The 18,958-nt window shown below is 44.1% G+C and overlaps 2 protein-coding genes across 3 annotated transcripts in view; both read left to right on the plus strand.

Moving 5' to 3' along the window:
- The window catches only part of PARP1 (poly(ADP-ribose) polymerase 1), a 31,698-nt gene extending 26,126 nt beyond the window's left edge, over window positions 1–5,572 (plus strand). Inside the window, exons 17-23 of the mRNA XM_058801362.1 lie at window positions 140–268; window positions 959–1,057; window positions 1,593–1,745; window positions 2,024–2,151; window positions 2,514–2,575; window positions 3,646–3,760; window positions 5,198–5,572. Of these exons, the coding sequence (XP_058657345.1) occupies window positions 140–268; window positions 959–1,057; window positions 1,593–1,745; window positions 2,024–2,151; window positions 2,514–2,575; window positions 3,646–3,760; window positions 5,198–5,279 (768 nt within the window). The 3' untranslated portion in view covers window positions 5,280–5,572. The remainder of the gene's footprint in view (window positions 1–139; window positions 269–958; window positions 1,058–1,592; window positions 1,746–2,023; window positions 2,152–2,513; window positions 2,576–3,645; window positions 3,761–5,197) is intronic.
- A 6,107-nt stretch (window positions 5,573–11,679) lies between these two features.
- LIN9 (lin-9 DREAM MuvB core complex component) overlaps window positions 11,680–18,958 on the plus strand; it is a 39,233-nt gene continuing 31,954 nt past the window's right edge. For both annotated transcript variants that reach the window (XM_058801908.1, XM_058801909.1), the window contains exon 1: window positions 11,680–11,758. In XM_058801908.1, the coding sequence (XP_058657891.1) occupies window positions 11,680–11,758 (79 nt within the window). The remainder of the gene's footprint in view (window positions 11,759–18,958) is intronic.

Consider the following 18,958-nt stretch of genomic DNA (forward strand, 5'->3'; position numbering starts at 1 on the left):
TGTTATTAGATGGCACCATGTGGCCAGTGATTGTCAGACACTTTTTAAATTTGGGATATCCCAGACTTATTCTGAACATGTCAAAGGCCTAAATAACATAACATAACATAACATAACATGACCTGTTTTAATTCTTCAGGCTAAAGTGCAGATGTTGGACAACTTGCTTGATATTGAGGTTGCTTACAGCCTTCTCAGAGGTGGAAATGAAGATGGAGATAAAGACCCAATTGACATCAACTATGAAAAACTTAAAACAGATATTAAGGTAAAGGAAATAAAAGGCAATGAGTGGCTGTGAATACAAGCTGATGTCCTGTTAGTTTGGAGTAAAATAAATCACCCAAACTGTAACTGGACAGATCTATGGAACTGAGGTGGGTTAAGGAACTGGAGCATGTGTTCAAAGACATGCAGAAAGATCTGAGCTGTTTTGACCTGGAGAAAAGAAAGCTCAAGGGATAGAGTATCAATATCTAGGAATAATGATGAGAGAAAGAAGGAAAGAGGACAGAGGCAGGCTTTCCTCAGTGGTTTCCAGTGACAAGAGGCAGTGGGCATAAACTGGAATAGAGGAATTTGTGTTTAAACAAAAGAAAAAGCTTCTTTTGTTGATGTTTTAGTTTTTTAAATTTGTTACTCTGACAGTGGTCAAACACTGGAAAAGGTTGCCCAGAGAGGCCATGGAAGCTGTCTTCTTGGAGGTGTTGAAAGCTGGACTGGACTCAGTCCTTGGCTGACCCTTCTTTGAGTGGAATTGAGAATCATCTCAATTTCCAGCATTGTCTCAGACATTCTCTGGCTGTTTGTATATTTGTGCATCTTCTCTAGCTAGGAATGTATTTCCACTTAAATGGTTGAGGAGGTTTAAAGGGTGCAGTTGTAGGCATAGGGTGGATGTTGTCAAGATGTCTGCTAGTTTGTGTGCTGAGTAAACTTCTCATTTGCCTGTTTGCAGGTTGTTGACAAAGATTCAGAAGAAGCCAAGATTATCAAACAATATGTGAAGAACACTCATGCTGCTACACACAATGCATATGACCTCAAAGTTGTGGATGTAAGCTGGGCAATAATGGGGTTTATCTTTGGGAAGATGGACTCTCCTAGGTTGACTTGCTTGTTTGCAATTGCCTTCTATTTTTGAGTAGCTTACTCAGTTTCCTCTGTTGCAGGGATGATTTGATAGAACATTTTCTTTTAATTAGAATACCAAAAGTCTAGGCAGAGATGAATCTAATGAGGTGTTTTTGCGTTGGTGTTTGTTATTTTAATTTAATTTGCCTCAAAGGGAAGGTGGAGGAGTAATCATCTGAAATTGAACCTTATTTCATTGAATGGTTTTTTCAGAAAAGTAGAGCCTCATGAAAATGCAGAAGAAGAGGTGGAGAAGTAATCAATAACAAGTGCTGCATGATGGCTGCTGCCTCTTTTTTGCTGGCCTGACACAGCCAATTACAAACACCAAAACCCATCCTGATCAATGTACTTTGCAGATCGGGTGTTTTTTTTCTTCTCCCCTCTGACGAGTTGCATGAAGTTAATGGTTTATTTTCTTGGTTCTTCTTCTCCTCCTATCCTCCTGTGAACTGAAGATCTTCAGGATTGAGCGTGAGGGGGAGAGCCAGCGTTACAAGCCCTTCAGGCAGCTCCACAACCGCCAGCTGCTGTGGCACGGCTCCCGCACCACCAACTTCGCCGGCATCCTCTCGCAGGGCCTGCGGATAGCCCCGCCTGAAGCTCCTGTGGTGGGTGAAACAGCTGCTCTGGCTGCCTGCATCCCTCTGCCCAGAGCTGGCCACAGGCAGGGACAGCCTAAAGAAGGGAATTTCTCTGTGGGGAGGGGCTGTGTTATCTATGTGGCCACTACTTAGACAACATCGTGTCTCCCGAGTGGGCTGCACATTGGTGTCCACGAGAGCTTGAGGTGCTCTCCTGGGAGCCCAGCCAGCTGGATTCAGTGCTGCTTTTGGGTTATTTTATCACCCCAGTTTTATTCATTTATTTATTTATTTCCTTCTTGCAGACTGGCTACATGTTTGGGAAGGGCATCTATTTTGCAGACATGGTATCCAAGAGTGCAAACTACTGTCACACGTCTCAAGCCGACCCCATAGGTTTGGTACTGCTGGGAGAAGTCGCCCTTGGAAATATGTACGTAACTTACAAAGAGTATTTGCCACATGTGCTTAATACACCCTCATGGAAGGTGATGCTAAGATTGCAAGCCTTCTCTGCAGTGTGAAGAAGAAGCCTGTGCTTTTTCTTCAAAAACAAGATCTGTTTTTTCTTAAAATAAGAGGCATTGTTTCAGGTCTAGCAGAATCCTGTACAAAATGCTAACATTGTTAAAATTAGTAACCAAGACAAAGAAAGTTTGAGTTTCAGGCTACAATTTAGATTAACTTTACATTAACTCACCATAAACTAAAGCCTGAAAAATTTGTGGGTTTTTTTCCACTAAGATAGTTTAAGATGAATGTAAAGTGCTATTGTGTGTTCTTTGTGCTGTCCAGGTACGAACTAAAGAATGCTTCCCACATCACAAAATTGCCCAAGGGAAAACACAGTGTCAAAGGTAAGCATTAGTAGTTGTCATTAATAATTTGTAATTGATGGCAGACTTGGTTGTGGTGCTTAGCCAAGAGAGCTATAGTCACTTCTTAGCTGTACTTCCTTTGAGAAGTTGCATAATGTTGCCCTTTAGTTGCATCAGGATGTGTATGGGGTGTTTTAAGATTCCAGTTAATACACTCTTGAGTGTTGAGACTGAAGGTGCTGAAATTGAGGAGGAAACTTCTATTTGATGTTACACTGGAGAAAATATAAAGTACATTCTCCATCTTCTTACTTGCTTTCATCATAACAATACTGTGTATTTTAGAAGAGAGATGAATAGATCAGAAGAGTCATTGTTTAGCTTTCAAAGTGGCTTAGAAGCTTGGACAGAAGGGAAAAGCTAGGAATAAAAGTTCAGATGGAACAACTGCTCTCATTACACTTTTATCTGCAAAAAGTGTTATATATTGAAAAAGAAGATGAGAGAAAAGACTCGGCTGTCTAACTCAAGCAAAAGAAATGGTAATCATGACTGTCTTCTGTACCAAGATGAGAGACTGAAGAAAAGGATCTTCAGTAATGAGTGTATTATCTTAAAGTATTCATTTTGAGAGGCTTAAAAAATAAGTTGCCTAAAAGAGAACAAAAAGTGATTTTGCACCTTTTTCTATACATACTACTCATGTTCTTATGGATGTCAAATTAGATTTATATTGAAAATTTTAATTCAGAAAATAAGAATTGATTTGTTGTACTTGTCTGAAAATACTGCAATGTGCATGTTTTCATTAATGGAGTTAGGATATGAGAGCTACAAATCTGTTCTGGTTTAGCTTTGATTATACAGATTAGACAATTAACAGTTGAAAGTCTAAAATTCTGATTTTTCATGTAGCAGAGTACAACTATAAATATGGTGATGCTGAATTGAATAAACAAACAGTGTTTTTCATGTTCTATTGAAGATCCTTATACACTTGATTTGAAAGTATATGTGAAGTAGTGTTTGGCTGGCTGGATAATTTCCTTTTTGTGCAAAGTCTGTATTTGTCTCCTAGATTTGTAACTAATGTTGTTTTTCCTTTCTAGGCTTGGGCAAAACTGCTCCTGATCCCACAGCCACGACCACCCTTGGTGGTGTAGAGGTTCCCTTAGGGAATGGGATCTCCACAGGGATTAATGATACCTGTCTTCTGTATAATGAGTATCCTTTGCTGTTGCATTGGCTGCACACGATGTTTGAGTGTCACTGCATTTGCAGGACCTCACTAAGGCCAGTTGGGAGTTTTGCCCTCACTGTGTTTGGTTTGGTTTTGTTTAGATCTGCTTTGGGGAGTATTTGCAGACAATCTCTTTTGGAAGGGGGATGATTTTTACAGTTGCTGCTCTTAAATTGTCATTCTGCAAAAAAAATGAAGCAATGCACATTCCAATAGCTGTTCCCCAAGAGGAACAAAAGTTATTGGAGTCATCAGGCATAACTGCTGTAGTGTTTTGCCCAGAGATGTGCCAGGACAAGGGGAGGGGAGTGCAGCCTGTGGTTTCTCATCATTCCAGTCTGGTTTCTCCCTCATGGTGCTGTGGTATGCCAGCTTGGCCAGGAGGAGGTGGGGGAGCCAGCTCTGTGCTCTTGCACTCTCTCAGCACATCTTTTGTGTTCCCCAGACCTCTGCAAGTGTTGAGGCATGCCCCAAATGCCCAGCAGAGATGTAGCCACAAAGTCTCTTCCAGGCAGAAGTGCCTTAAAATCAGTTAGTTCTTTAAATCCACAAGAATGCAAATAAGTGATGTCTGAGGTCCAGCTGGCTCTCTTCACTGCCAGTGAAGCAGGTAACCCAGTAATGCAAACTTTGGGTTTGTAGAAACTGCCTTTGGCCTTGGTGAGCTGTTTTCCTCCCCCAAGGAGTCTGGGCAACAGAACTCATGGCAATACTGGTTTTATCTTGAGTTTTCTTAAATACACCATCTGTCAGATGATGAGCTGTAATACAGTTGATATTAGCTAGTTGAGAAAACATGATGTGTATTTATTTTGTTTGACACTTTTGGATTAGAGGTAAGTTTGAGGCCTAAAACATTGTGAAACAAATAGATGAGCTGGGACTGTCTCTGGAAAAATAAGAATGTGCAAGCACTGACAATCATTGTAGAGCTCTTGTCTGTGATTTCAGTTTGAGTTTTTTAGTGGGAAATTAAGAAGGCATTAATGACTGTGCTGGAAGGTAGCAATAGAACTGCAATTACAATTGTAAATGCTGGGTCTGAATCTGTAGCTCTCATTTAAGCTATGTGACTCTTCTGCTTAGATATCAAGAGAGATGTGTGTTACTCTGACAAAAAATAATTTTCAGGAGCCACAGCCCAATATCTAAGTCAGTTCACCTGCCTGCCACTCAGGATTCCTGCTGATTCTCACTATTCTCCACAGAACTTAATTGCTTGTTCCTAACTATTGTATAAAACATTTTCAGATTCATGGAAAAATCAGATTTAAAGCTCTGTGATGTGAGCTCTTAGAATTGGTTAATCACACAGGCATCTGTATGGTAACTTAAGTTCAAAGGTAAAGTTCACTGTGTTTTGAGGTTTTTCTGTGTCATTAATATCAACTACTGTAATTATTCCTTAACCTTTTCCCCAGATATATTGTGTATGATGTTGCTCAGGTAAATCTGAAGTACCTGTTGAAACTGAAATTCAACTATAAGACATCACTCTGGTGAACAGTATTTAGGAGCCCTGTTAGAGTTATACTGTAGTTACACTATAGCCTTGACTTCTGACATGCTTATGCATTGACTTCTCTTACCAAGATATCAAGAGCTAAACTGCAGAAGAAATTACTAAATCCTATTTAGTACAACACTTAGTGAAAGTTTTATATCAAAAGTGTGGCAATACATGGACCTGAATTCTGATGAGAACGAGTACCTGGTTTTGTTTTATACCACTTCTAATTCTGGTGCTTTAAGTGTTTCTTTTAATTGACCAAACTGACAAGAAAGAAAAAAGGAAATTATTCTGGTGTTCTTAGCCAAACAGAGCTGGGCAAAAGCAGGAGAAGGAACTTGAGCACGTTTGTGGTACTTGCTCTGTTAAGGTTCCCCCTTGTTTAAGATACTCTTTTTCCGTTTTCACTTGACTAAATGATAAATGTGCATTTATTTTGAGGTAAAAAAATAAAAACTAATTTCATACTAACAGTTTTATGTTTCAAAACTTCCAAATTGTTTTGGTTTTGAGTCATAATTTTAATGTATTTGGTAGAATGTTCTTAAACATGGTATCTCTCTCAAGGATCGAATGCCAAATATTGAAATCTGTAGTCATGTTTCAGGAAGCTATGGTGAAATTAAAATTTGGACTTTCCACAGAGACTTCCTCTGTCAACAGTTGGTGTGGTAAACATGGAAAATAAGCTTGTGGCTGTTTGAATTTAGTATTAGCCCCAATAAACCTCCTTTAAATACCTACCTTCAACATGATGTAAGTTGGTTGTTGTAGACTCACATCCTAACAAAGGTGGAAGTTGAGTTTGGGCTCAAGCTTCGTTCATCAAGGCCTGGAGTGAGGTCTGTTGCTACTCTGTTGGTGGTCTTGAAATGCCTGTCTCAAAACAGCAATACAAACTGATAATTTCAATGTTTCATGATGTTTGTTACTTCTCACTTTTAGTCATTGAGCAATATGGGGAGCACTTAACCATAGAGCAACATCAGATCATTCTCTTCAAAAATTGCTGATTTCCCTGAGGCATTAGGGACAGTGATGGCTAATTCCCAAAACAGGGACAGTTCAAGCTGATTCTGACAGTTGTGGCTTCAGTCTTTAGTAACCTGTGTGGAAACACCAGATCTATTTCCTAAAATGTTGCTGTGTCCCAGGACCTAATTTGTAAAAGGAGTTAAAGCCAAAGTGGGTGCTAATGGTGCAGGTCTTCCCAGGACCCCTGAATGAGAAGAGGATGAAGAGTGACAGATGTAAAATAAAGCTGCTTTCAGAGAGAGAAGGAAATGTAGAAGGACTGGGTAAGTTGTATGGCTTGAGGACTGCTCAACAGAAAAAATTGATTGAGGTTGGTGATAATGGATTTTGAGAGGAAGCGAGTAGCCTGTCTTCTGCCTCTTAAGTAGCTTAACCAGTGGCTAACCATTGTTTTGCTTCCAAAAAACCCTTTTGGTAAGTCATTTTAAGTATGATCTTGTCAGTCTCTGAAAGAGAACATGAGAACTTGTTCAACTCAGTTATAAGATAGATGATTTTTTCCCCCCCTCCTAAAAAAGCAGTTTACAGTTCAGTTTGGGACCAGGAGTTGAAGGCAGCTCCTTTTGATGCTCCCTCAGAGCTGAAAGTTCCCTGTTGCTCCAACCCAAGCAGCACAAGGAGTGCTCTGTGCTGTGTACCTCGTGCTCAGTTATAATTGCAGCACAAGGAAGTACATCCCAAGCTGTCCCTAAGTGCACAAATACAGCAGGAAAAGCTGCAGGACTTACTGAAGAGGCAGCAGGTGTCCTTTGGGGACTGTGGGAGAGTCCTGTCACCACCCTGCAGTGAAATCTGGTGTCAGTCCAGGTGCTGCTGCTGCTGCTGCCAGCCTGTGGGAGCAGAGCAGATCCTGCAGACCCAGGGGATGAGCAGCCTGTCCCCAGGGCCAGGCTGGCAGGGACAGCCTGGTGACAGTCGCTGAAAGCCCTGCTGTGGCACTCCCAGCACACAGCAGAGCTGGATGAACAGGCAGTCCCATTTCTGTCAAAAGTACTTGAAAGGAACGAGTTTTCAAGACATTAGGTCCCATGACATCCTGGGCTTTTTTTTTTCAGGGCAGACATGTTGAGGAATGGCTTCTGATCTAAACGTTTAACTGGCAAAAGCAGCAATTTATAAATATTTAACTATTTTATCTTTATTTAGCATGGCTGTGGGCTCTGTTGTACAACAGCTCACAGACATTAAGATAGCCTGTGCTGGTAATTGAAGGAAGCCAGCCTAGGCTCACTGATTGGCAGTCAGTGTAAATTCTTTGTGACTTGCCTGAGTTCATGCAGGTAAAAATGTCTGAGAAAAAAATAAAATTAAAGCACAAGTTGCCCATCCTGGTACTTTAGCTATAAAACAATGACATTCTACCCCTGCCCCCCTTCAGTTTCTAATCAGAGGAAAGTGGGAGGGAAACTCCAAAACAAGTAATTTCTGTATGAAAAAGACCTGGACACATGAAACTTTGTCAATGCCATAAATAACTGTACTCCTGTTCTTAAATGAGGCCTGATGTGTTTGTAACTACTCAAGTCTCTGCTTCAGCTTGCTTTCTGGGAGACTGTCACAGACGTCACTCTGTGAATTCTGGGGACATAATGACATAATTGTCTGCTGAATGTTATTGCAGCCAATTTATATCCCACTTAGTGTTTTGCCTGAATTGCTTTTATGTATGTGTTGAGGCCCCTAACTTAGTCCATGATACTCACACTCCTGTTATGCCCATAAAAAGTTTCCACTGTTGTTTAGTACATGCATTTGAATAAGAGCTTGTGTGTACTTTCACTTTAAAATTAATGCCAGGCTGCTTCTCCAAAAATGGTAATTTTGGAGATGAAGTGGCACCTGTGAGAAGAAATGCAGATGTAGGTCCCAGCTGAGATGAACTGCTGTGATGATTTTAATTTGTTCAGGTGTGAAGGTAGCATGTGGGCCTGTTGTGGGCACTGCAGATCACTTCTACAGAAGTGAGATATACAGGGACAGGCAAGGTGAGAAGAAGGAATGACTTCCTAACAACTAAAAGGGGAAACTAGTGCTTCCTCCACCCCTCGTTAAAAAGTATGCGATTAATGCAGCAGGACTCAGACTTCACAAGAAAGTGCTGCAGTGACTCAAGAGCTCTCACTTCTGCCAGCTGTCTGTGCTTTTCTTCCTGCTGCCAGGCCCTGCCTAGGAGAGATGAGCAAATGACAGTGTAGCTGTCCCCTGGACGCGGCGCTACCTGCTCTGTGCTGACAGCACTGAGTGCATTGGTCAGCAGGTGGTGTCACCATGTCTCACTGTCATTGCAGCAGTGGCAGCAGGGCAGTGCTCTCTGCAGCGTTTCAGCACACAGCTTTGGGAGCAGTTGCCTAACGTGACCCTGGTGAGAGCGAATGGCAGCGGTGCAGCCGCTCAGGGACCTCCCCAGCCAGGCAGCAGGTGAGTCAGCAGCGCCTCGGGCACGGTGTGGTTTCAGCCACCCCGCCTGTCACAAGAGCGGTGTCATTTCCACGTCACCCAAGTGCAAACTGCACATTTGCCAGAGTGGTAAAAGGATGCACTGTAAAACATTGTGTGAATGGCCCTGGCTGGGGCTTTGTAAACGGGGTCGTGTTTGTGTGACTTGGAAACAGCAAGCACAGGACAAACGAAAAACCAGCACACTGAGATACTGCAGCACTCATTAAAGGCCAAGATGTAAATGTTCTTTATCCGGGAACCATAATACACTGTTTATTGTTATTCTTTCAACACAGTGGATGGTAATGGCTTCTGTTAAATATTTTCCAAGTGCAGCTGTTGGAATGAAATGAAGGAATAATCATCATTGTGCTGTTGGGAGTGGAATTCTGCCTTCACACCTGGTAATTTGTGAGATGATTGGCAGGAGACGTTTTGGGAGGGGGAAAATCTCTCTCACCTTTTTAATGTGGTTTTGTTGCAGTCTACAAAGACTCCCTGAAAGGCACCGAGTTTGATTCCTTTTTCCCTTGTGGAAATTCACACTCTTGAGGACTGTTGTGAAATGTGATTGTGTTGTAGAGCACTTTTCACCCTTCCCTTGCAAAGCCCTTGCTCAGGGAAAGCTGTAGCATAGGGTGGCTCTGGGCACTGCTGCTTTCAGCACAGCCAGACCTGATGACAAGGTTTACAAAGCACAGCAGTAAAAGCCTTGCTGGTGATCATGTGGAAGTCTCAGTGTCTCCAGTCTTAGCTGAGCATTGCTATACAGCCCTGGGAACAAGGGGAGCAGAGCTGAAATACAGAGAAATATGGGTGTCCTTAACACCTTGTTTAACTGAACCTGGAAGGTCTGGTCTGTGTCAGGCCTTTTGGGTGGTGGAAGTGTTTTATTAAAAGGGGAAAATTGTGCAGGATATAATGTCTGAGAGAGTTGGTGTTTGGAATACCACAGATTATTATTTAGGTGTGTTTTGTTGCTAGTTTCTTTAGTTTTGTGCCCACAGTGCTTTGCAGCTGTCTACTGTAGCGGCTCTCTTTGGAGCTGAGCAGTATGGAAAGCTCTGACTGAAGTGTCTTAGGCCCTTGGGGGCTAAGGAGCAGGAAGGCTGTTTAAACAGCCTTTCAAAATGACCTGAAAAGGGGGCTACAAATGCAAGCTAGTCTTTGTATTTTCTTTTTCCTTTTTTTTTTTTTTAATTTTTTCTTTTTTTAGCTCTGCTACAATGTACATAGAAAGCCCTGGGGGGAATTTCTAAAGCCATTTCACTCAGTTTGTTTTTTTGCTTAAAAACTGGCCTTTTTCCCCTTAAGCACAAGGGCAGCATTTATTTTATTTATTTATGTATTAAAAATGTTTAATAACATGACCTATATCCTGCCCTTCTCAACCTGCTAGAGGGCCTAGCCATCTGAGTTCATTAGCAAATTAAGAACACAAATTATCTTCTATTCCATGTCCCAAGAAGCACATTTTCTGTATTGTGTAGGATCTTTACTTTCACCTAGATGCTCTCAAAGAGCTGCATAAAACCATGCATGGCATCCATTTTAGATTACACCACTGTGCTCTTGGCAATATGTTTAACATGTGACAGACTTCTTAGCCTTGACTAAGATATACTGTTTATTTATTTTGAGGCTCAATTTGCATTTTCATATTTATTTTTATATCTTTAAAAAAGGAAATTTGGTTGGTATAATAGCAGCAGATACTCAATGCCAAACCTATGTAGAGAATCTGGTCCATGAGCAATTAAGGTGCTTGTGGTTGATGGTGGTATTTCCATGCTTGTGTTTCTTGCTGCAGAAGCTTTAGAATTCACTAAATGGTGGTGCAGAGATCTAAGAAAACTACACAAACCCACTGCTGCTGCTTGAGGAAAGTTTTCAGGGGTGAGATGGTAGAGGGCAGGCCAAGACAAGGAGCTTGTTAGGCAACAGCCACCCACTTCTGGAGTTTGTTGGCTTTCCCTGGCACTGGGTGAGAGCAAGTGAGACCTTGACCTTCAGGCCTTGGGCCGCCTCTTGGGCGGAGTGCCACGGACCGTGACAGCAGGGCCAGGGCTGGCTGGGCCAGGATTGTTGGGATCCCTTACTCCTCCTGGAGCCTCACCTCTGAAAAGTGACAAGGAAAATAGGCACAGTTTAGCAAAAAATAATTACTCAGTGAAGGAAGATGGATATTATGTATTGTTTAGACTCAAAGCTAGCACAGCTACTTTGGGGTGACCCTTTGTCACAGCCAACACCTTCACCCCTTTTCCCCCCATCCTGAACTGCCAGTCACCCATTCCCCTCATCCCACATCATAAGAATGACAGGGAACTGTTGGAGCAAGTACAGAGGACTTATCATGGCAGTGATAAGAGGACTAGAGCACCTTCCCTGTGACAACAGGCTGAGAAAGCTGGGGCTCTTCAGGCCTGGAGAAGTTTGTGTGGAGACCTCATGGCAACATTCCAGTATCTGAAGGGGAGCTCTAAGGAAGCCGGAGAGGGACTCGAGTAGGGATAGGACAAGGAGATATGGGTACAAACTGAAAGAGAGAGAAATTAGGTTAGATATTAGGAACCAAATCTTTATTGGGAGCGTGGTGAGACACTGGAGCAGGTTATCCCAGAGCAGCTCTGGCTAGCCCAGCCCTGGAGCCGTTCAAAGCCAGTTTGGAGGGGGCTCTGAGTGGTCTCTCTAGTGAAAGGCGCCCCGGCCAGTGGCAGGGAATTGGAACTAGGCTGGAAGTAGTGTAACGTCCACTGTGACTCCTTAACGATGGCCCTGCGGACCCGCCGGGCTCCGGCCGCCGCCGTTCCCTCCGCTCCCGGCCGAGCCCGTTCCTGCCCCGCCGCCCGGCCCCTGACGGAGGCCCCGCCCCGCGCGCGCGCCCGCCGCGCGCCCGGCCCCGTCTCCTCCCCCAGAATGCCCCGCGCCAGGCAGCCTTTGAAAAAGCGGCGCGGCTCGTTCAAGATGGCGGAGCTGGATCAGCTGCCTGACGAGAGTGAGTAGGGACCGGTGCCCCCGCTCCCGCCGCCCCCTCGTCCCGGCGGGACACCCGCGCCGCGCCCCGCCGCCCGCACGCCTCCCTTCTTCGCTCCTTCCCTCCCGCCGCGGGCGCTGTGCGGGGCCGGAGCCCGAGCCTCCTCCCTGGCAACCGGGCCGGCCCGGCCCCCCCCACCCCCCCGCCGCCGCCGCCGCCCCTCCCGGGCGAGGCCCCGGCCCGAGCGGCGGGCGGGGAGCTCCGTCCCGGGGGTGCGACCCCCGCTGCCCTCGGGGGTGCCGAGGCCGGGCCCCTCGCCCCGCCCGGGCGGCACCTGCCGGGCAGGCGGGGCGGGAAGCGGGAGGCGGGCGGGGCGCGGTGACAGCCCGCCCTGGCCGCGGGGGTCGGGGCAGTGCGGGGGAAGGAGCGTCCCGGCCCGGGGAAGGGGCGAGCTGCCCGGCGCTCCGGAGCCCGCTGGCGCCCGTGGGGGCAAGGAGGGCTGCTGTGTTCATAGCCCGTGCCGTGCACGGTGCGAGCAGCTCCGCGGGGCTGGGGGTCAGGGCGGGCACACGCTGTGGCTGGGGGGCACTGATGAATGCCCGGGGAAGAGCTCAGGTACCTTGTGCTGTGTGTCAGCAGCACAAACCTGGCTGTTCAGGAAGGCAGCGTGTAAACATGTGTGTTTTCATGCATACAGTGCTGTGTCCAGTTCTGGGCCCCTCGCTGCTAGAAGGACTTTGAGGTGCTGGAGGGAGTCCAGAGAAGGGGAGTGGAGCTGGGGAAGGGCTGGGGCGTGAGTCTGACGAGGAGCAGCTGAGGGGGCTGTGGGTGTTCAGCCTGGAGGAGACTCAGGAGTGGCCTTATCACCCTCTCCCACTCCTGAGGTGAGTGCAGCCAGGTGGAGATTGGCCTCTTCTCCCAGGCAACACGTGAGAAGGCATAATCTCAAGATTCAATTTAGATTGAATGTTAGGAGGAATTTCTTCACTGAAAGGGTGATTGGACATTGAAACAGACTGCCCGGGGACGTGGTGGAGTCACTGTCCCTGGAGGTGTTTAAGGAAAGACTGGATGTGCCAGTTAGTGCTGTGGTCTGGTTGACAGGATGGTGTTTGGTTAAAAGCTGGACTCGATGGTGTCAGAGGTCTTTTTTAACCTCGTTGATTCTGTGTGGATGTTGTTTTCAAAGAGCACAAAGATTTGATAAAAACTTAGTGTAGCTGAAAACCAGATGTGTGTTGCTGTATATGTGGATTCATGCACAAAGTACTTGAGTGTTACAGAAGAGGAAATTATTCAATGTAGAATGTGTCTGGATGCCATCTTGGTGTGTCCTCTTACAAACTGTGAACTCCTGCCAAGCTAAAACTAGGGCATTTACTGGTTTCAATAGATGTGCACAGAACGGGGCAGACATCTTTTGGTCACACTGTTTTGTTCAGCACCACTCAAGTTCATCAAGAAACCAACTGTTCCCATATCCAAAGATTCTCAGAGAGAGGGGACTCGGAGTGGAATCTTGCTTCTGGCTGCTCCATGTGGGTCTTTGTTGCAGCTCCAACAGCTGTCAGGAGAAAAATTGGTTAATGTGCCCACATGGCCGGTGTCATTGTGTTAACTGAACAGATTTATGGAGGATCATCATAAATTATGGATGGAGCTGACGCTCTCAACTTGGTGCAGCTCAGTCATGGATGCTGTGCTGCATTTAGAGACTGATTAATACAAGTCATGGACCAGCTGATACGACTGTAATTAATAATTAGCTGTGGTTTATTGCTTATTAAATGAACTTTCCCTGTTCACTAGAATGGGCAATGTTTAGGTTACTGTTCCTCCATTTGCCTTGCCCATTTTCCAGAGAAAGCACTGTGTGTTTCAAGAAGTTGATGTGAAGTATGAAAGTAACTTTTTCTTCTCTGTCACTTTTATATTGGCTGCAGTGACACTGGGAAGGTTTGACAGGTCTGTCACTCCACCTGTAGCAGATGCCATAGTAGAGTGTGTGACTCAGTTTCCCTTAGGACTGGGCTGTGCTGGCCAGCCTGGCAGCAGTGTCAGTGTCACAGTCTCTGCTTGGCAGGTGAGGCAGACACTCTGTGGTTGTTTGTAAAGGCAGCAAACTTCTGCTCTGCTGGCCTTGACCTTAAGGTTTGTATTTACTTAAGTTTGGTGCAAGTCAGGGGTGTTTTCTATCATACAGGGAGCTTCCTGTTTTCTGTAGTGTTGCCGAACTGATGGAACTGTGAAAGTTTCAAGGAGTGGCTGCCTTGTGCTTCCATTCCTATTCTCTCCAGTTTTGGTGATCTGGATGTTTTCAAATTACTGCCACACATAGTTCTTGCATTTGCAGTCCTGTACTTAAAATGAAGATGTAAACTTAGTCCTGACTAATTTAGCACTGACTTCATGCAGCTCTCAGTCTGCAGCTTAATATATAAAGGACAATAACAGTAAGCGTTGCAAAATTTGTTTTGGACTATTCTTATGGTATAGAAAAAAGTCAGAATAGTTCATTACTAAGAGACTTTGAGATTTACGCATCACCCCTGTGAATTTTCTCCAACAGTTTATAGTAAAGTAGCAGACCATAACTGAGCTTTCACATAAAAATAATTACAGGTAAACACAGCAAACTTGGTGGCAGGAAAGCTGACATTTTGCTGTATAGTAAGTACCACACAGTTTTACTTTGAGTTTGGAATTGAAGTGGAATTTGTCCCAGAGTGTTCTGATAGCACCTGCCTGCCCTCTGGCAGGGTCTGTAGTGCAGCTGGGCCATGACTGTTCCTTAACCCAGGAGAGAGATGGATGTAGTGCACACAGTTGGCTCTCATTATATGCACTTGTTCTATCTGCTGGAGTTACTGTTCTGTCCATATAAAACAGTGAGAGGCTTCATGCTGACAGCCTGGAATGGTGTGTAAGTTTACATGCATTTCTTGCAGTTTGAGGCCTTTCCTGTGCTGCCAGAGGAGAGCCATGCAGTAATGTGGGATGCAGGTGAAGAAAGAACAAATCTCTGTGGCAAATCCTCTAGCTGAAAAAGTCCATAATGTTAAAGGTCCCAGTTGCAGAAATACTTCAAATACTAATAATTGGATTTATATTTTGAAGACAAAAAAATTGTTTCTGCAGGCTGTTGGGTCGGTGCCCAAGGAGTGACTAATTTTAGTCAATGCCTTTTTTTTCCTTCTTCTTATCTCCTGGTAACTTTGCAGTGGAGGTAAATGGTGGGCAGCCTTGGTGCTGCAGAGCAGATGGCTTTTTCTCTGTCTCTCAAAAGAGGGAATCAGTGGATTGTATTGGAGCATACATAATGCTGCCCTGTCTCCTGCTGCTGGTAATAGCAATCTGATTTGTGGCCTGCCTGGTTCTAAAGCTTGTGCAGCGAAGCTGAGGGGAGGCTCTGATGTGAAATGAACTTTGTGCTGAGGTGAGGCTCTGCTGAAACAGGCAGCAAGTGCAGACGTGACCAGAGATTGTCCTGGTCCTGCTGGAGGCTGAGCTTGGGCAAAGCCACCTCTTGCTGCATCCTTTGGCTGCCCTGAGGGAGGAGGGTGCTGGGACCTGCTCTGGGACAGGGAGGTGACATTCTTGACAGGAGGGTGCTCATCAGGGATCAGGGGCAAATCCTCTGCTGCCTGCACACAAACTCCAACCAGCAGCAGGAGAACGAGAGAAAGAGGCACCCTGCTCACGCAGGGGTGATGGCTGTCAGGTTCAGCTTTTACAGTGCAAATTCTGAACTCATATTTGCCAAATACCAAGTATTAGTTGGTACTGTGTCACAGACATCTTTTATGGAAAATCCTTTCCTTAGGATTTTTCCTCCTGAGAAGCTGAGAGGCCTCAGGAACAAAATGCAAACATTGATTATCTGCTGCTGTGGAATGCAACAGGTGCATCTGTGATTGGCCCATGCTGGATGTTTGTAATTAATGGTCAGTCACCGTGAGCTGGCTCGGACAGAGAGCTGAGCCACAAGCCTTTGTTATCATTCTTTGCTGTTCTATTCTTAGCTTTGCTAGCCTTCTGATGAAATCCTTTCTTCTATTCTTTTAGTATAGTTTTATTGTAATATATGTGATAAAATAATAAATCAAGCCTTCTGAAACACGGAGTCGGATCCATCTCTTCCCTCATCCAAGAACCCCTGTGAACACCATCACAGGTACTGTTCGTAGGGGCTTGTGTTTTAGGACAGGCAGAAGGGAAGCAGGATAAGATGGGTTTTTATCTCATGGGGGGAGGCTGCAGCATAAGGGCAGCCCTTCAAGCAGAAATTGTTGTCTTTACCCCCAGCATGACCTTTTGCTGTGGTTCATGGCTCCTCTGCTCTCTGCTTTCCTAGACAGCTGCAGGAGGCTGTGGCACACCTCTGGCACCTCCACTTTTCAGCCCACTGCTGTGGCCTGGATGTTTGAGACAAAAAAAACCCAGCAGAACTCACTGAGATTGCAGTATTTGGGAGAAGGCTCAAGGTTAGCTTTGTGGCTGCTTTACAGTACTCACAACTAAGAGTTTTTGGGATTATTTGTGCTGCCTACCTTTAAAATTGTATGTTACCATGGTATCAGTGTATTGTCCATTATGAGAACACAGTTTCAAAGAGAGGGGCTTTGTTATTGTGATTATTGTCTACAGAAGTCCTGTGGAAGGGTTCACATGGCTGGAAAATCTATTTCCATCCTGTAGTTAAAGGAGCATTTGGAAATATACATCTGTCAATTTATTAGTGGGCTCATAACATGAGGAAAATACTGGCTCATCTTGAAGTGAAAATTTAGTGTTTATTTATTTATTTATTTATTTACTTCTTCAATGAGCCCAAAGCTTGGGGGAAGCTTTAAAAAGTCCCAAAGCCACTTTTCCCTCTTATGTGTGTGTGTTTTACTTTCAGAGTTCTCCTGAATAAGCTTTCCTTGCAGTGGCCAGTTGTTTGAGGTGCTTCCTGTGCTGAAACACCTTGTGCTGTGCTTGTGTGGATGAATGATCTCTTGGAGGATTCATGACTCAGTCTATAATGAAAGGCTCATGTTTTTCTTCTTCTCCAGGAGTTCCTTCTGTCACACCACTTTTAGTGCTGGCAATGCAGATTAATTACATAGGGTTTTGGGGCAGTCATGCAACCAGTGTTAAAATAACTGCTCACCTGTGCAAATTTAGACAAAATAGTCTAATGATCTGGAGAGGAAAGGCTTTGCATAATGTAATTGCTGATCTGGATCCTAGAATTTTCTATATTGATTTAGATGTGCCCCTTTGTGCTCACACATTAGTGAAATCAGTAGCTACAGAACATCCCTGTGGTTACTTGTTACATTTATTTTCAAAATTATCAGCTGTTATAAATTTATTATTAAATTGAAAACACTTTCACAAGCCTAATATGCTTGTGTGTGTTCCTGTTGAGACTTTCAAATCAGCAGCTGAGAAGCCACATTTAAACTGCTTTACTCCATGTTAGTACTGAGGATATTCATCAGGGCATTCACAGCTGCCCATATTGAACTGTGGTCAAACTCCTCCTTTTTTGTTCAGCTACAGTGTTTCCAAATGAGGGGAGGCAGTAACTGCTTGGTTTTAAACTTAAACCTGTCTTATTTTTAAAAAGGGTGAAAGCTTTTGTACTTTTCTCCCACTCCTCAAAACCGAAATACTTTTTGGAGTGTTCATCCAGCCTCTGGAGCAGGTAGAGGAGGTTTTTATGAGTGTCCTCCCTCCCTGGGAGCAGGAGGGGCTGGAGCAGGGATTGCTGGGGCTGTGTGCTCCGAGGGAGCAGCAGTTCAGGACTGCAGGAGCTGTCCACACTCAGGGACTCAGCCACACATGAAAACATCCGGGCCCTTGGCATGCCAGGCTTGGCACACCTGGCCTGCTTTTAACCTTGATGCTCTTTTATCAATTTGGTTTTATCTGGACTTGCTGAAAATAATTTCTTGCAAATGTTACAAAACACTTATTCCTGACTCTTAGTTACTGATGAGCTTCCTGTTATGATACTATTTAATACCTCATAATCTAGAACAGGGTTATTTTTATTGCACATCTGTGGTGCACATATTTTACAGAATCATTGGGGTTTTTTTTTCAGAGTCAGGAAAGGCCATTATAATCATCTTAGACTCTTCATTAAACATGCTGGGTATACTTGTATTTGGAATTTCTGTGCATCAGTTTCAAGCTTCCTTTTTAGCCACAGTTCTCTCTTTAAAAATGTATTGAGCTTGGTTTAAGATTTTGAGTTACAGGGAGGTCAACGTGCCTTTTCTTGGTATAGTTACCTAAAATCTGTTAAACTTTGTATTCATTGCTAATCTAAATTACCCATTGCAATCTTTCACAAAATAGGTTTAGTTATGCCTTTCCATTAAAAGAAAAGGGCTGCAGAGCTATCTACCCATGTGAATTATCTTCCTTTGTAGGTACTTGTGATCAGTGCAGATCTTGACCTTCTTTGGGAAGAACAAGATTGGAGTGTCTTAACTTTCTCACAATAACACGTCTTTAAATCTCAAAATTTATCTCCTAGATATCTGCTGAATCTTTTCCTAATTTTACAGACTTAGTCAAGTGTGAACACTGTGTTCAGGTAATTAATTTACTAACAGCATATGCAGAGCATTACTCAGTAGGATAGTAAGGCAAAGCTAAGGTAATTTACAGTTTGCTGTAATTTACTGTGTGCCAGTGCCTCTGTTGTGCTGAGCTGCCTGTGCTGCCTCCTTGGGTTAAGGGTTCTTTTACTCTCAGTATTAAGAAAGTCACCTTTGAGATCCTCTGAACTTGGAGGAGCTGGAAGTAGATTGTAGTTGGAATAACCTGTATGATTCACAGGCCTTGTTTCTTGCTTTCCACCCATTTGTTTTTTAAGTGTGTCTGGAAATGAAGTCTGTGTCATTGTCATAATAGATATTTACATTCAAGTGTGTGTGTGTGTATTCTGCTTTAATCTCTGTCTATAATTAGAATGCAGGTTAAAAAGACTGCCAGTGATTATATATTTGTTATTCAGAACAGGAGTATACAAGATTACTGGCATTTAGTGTGAGGCTAGTATATTATAAATCTAGTAATTATTGTAAGTGTAGTTTTACATAGTTTGAATAAACTTAATCTATCCTGCATCACTTGGAAGTTTTTATAGTTCTTGAAATGCTTCTATCTGTATTTAGTGTTGGTTGGTTTTGATTGGAACACAGTATTGCTTAGATCATC

Source organism: Ammospiza caudacuta, chromosome 3 (assembly GCF_027887145.1).
Source record: "Ammospiza caudacuta isolate bAmmCau1 chromosome 3, bAmmCau1.pri, whole genome shotgun sequence".
Taxonomy (NCBI): Eukaryota; Metazoa; Chordata; class Aves; order Passeriformes; family Passerellidae; genus Ammospiza; species Ammospiza caudacuta.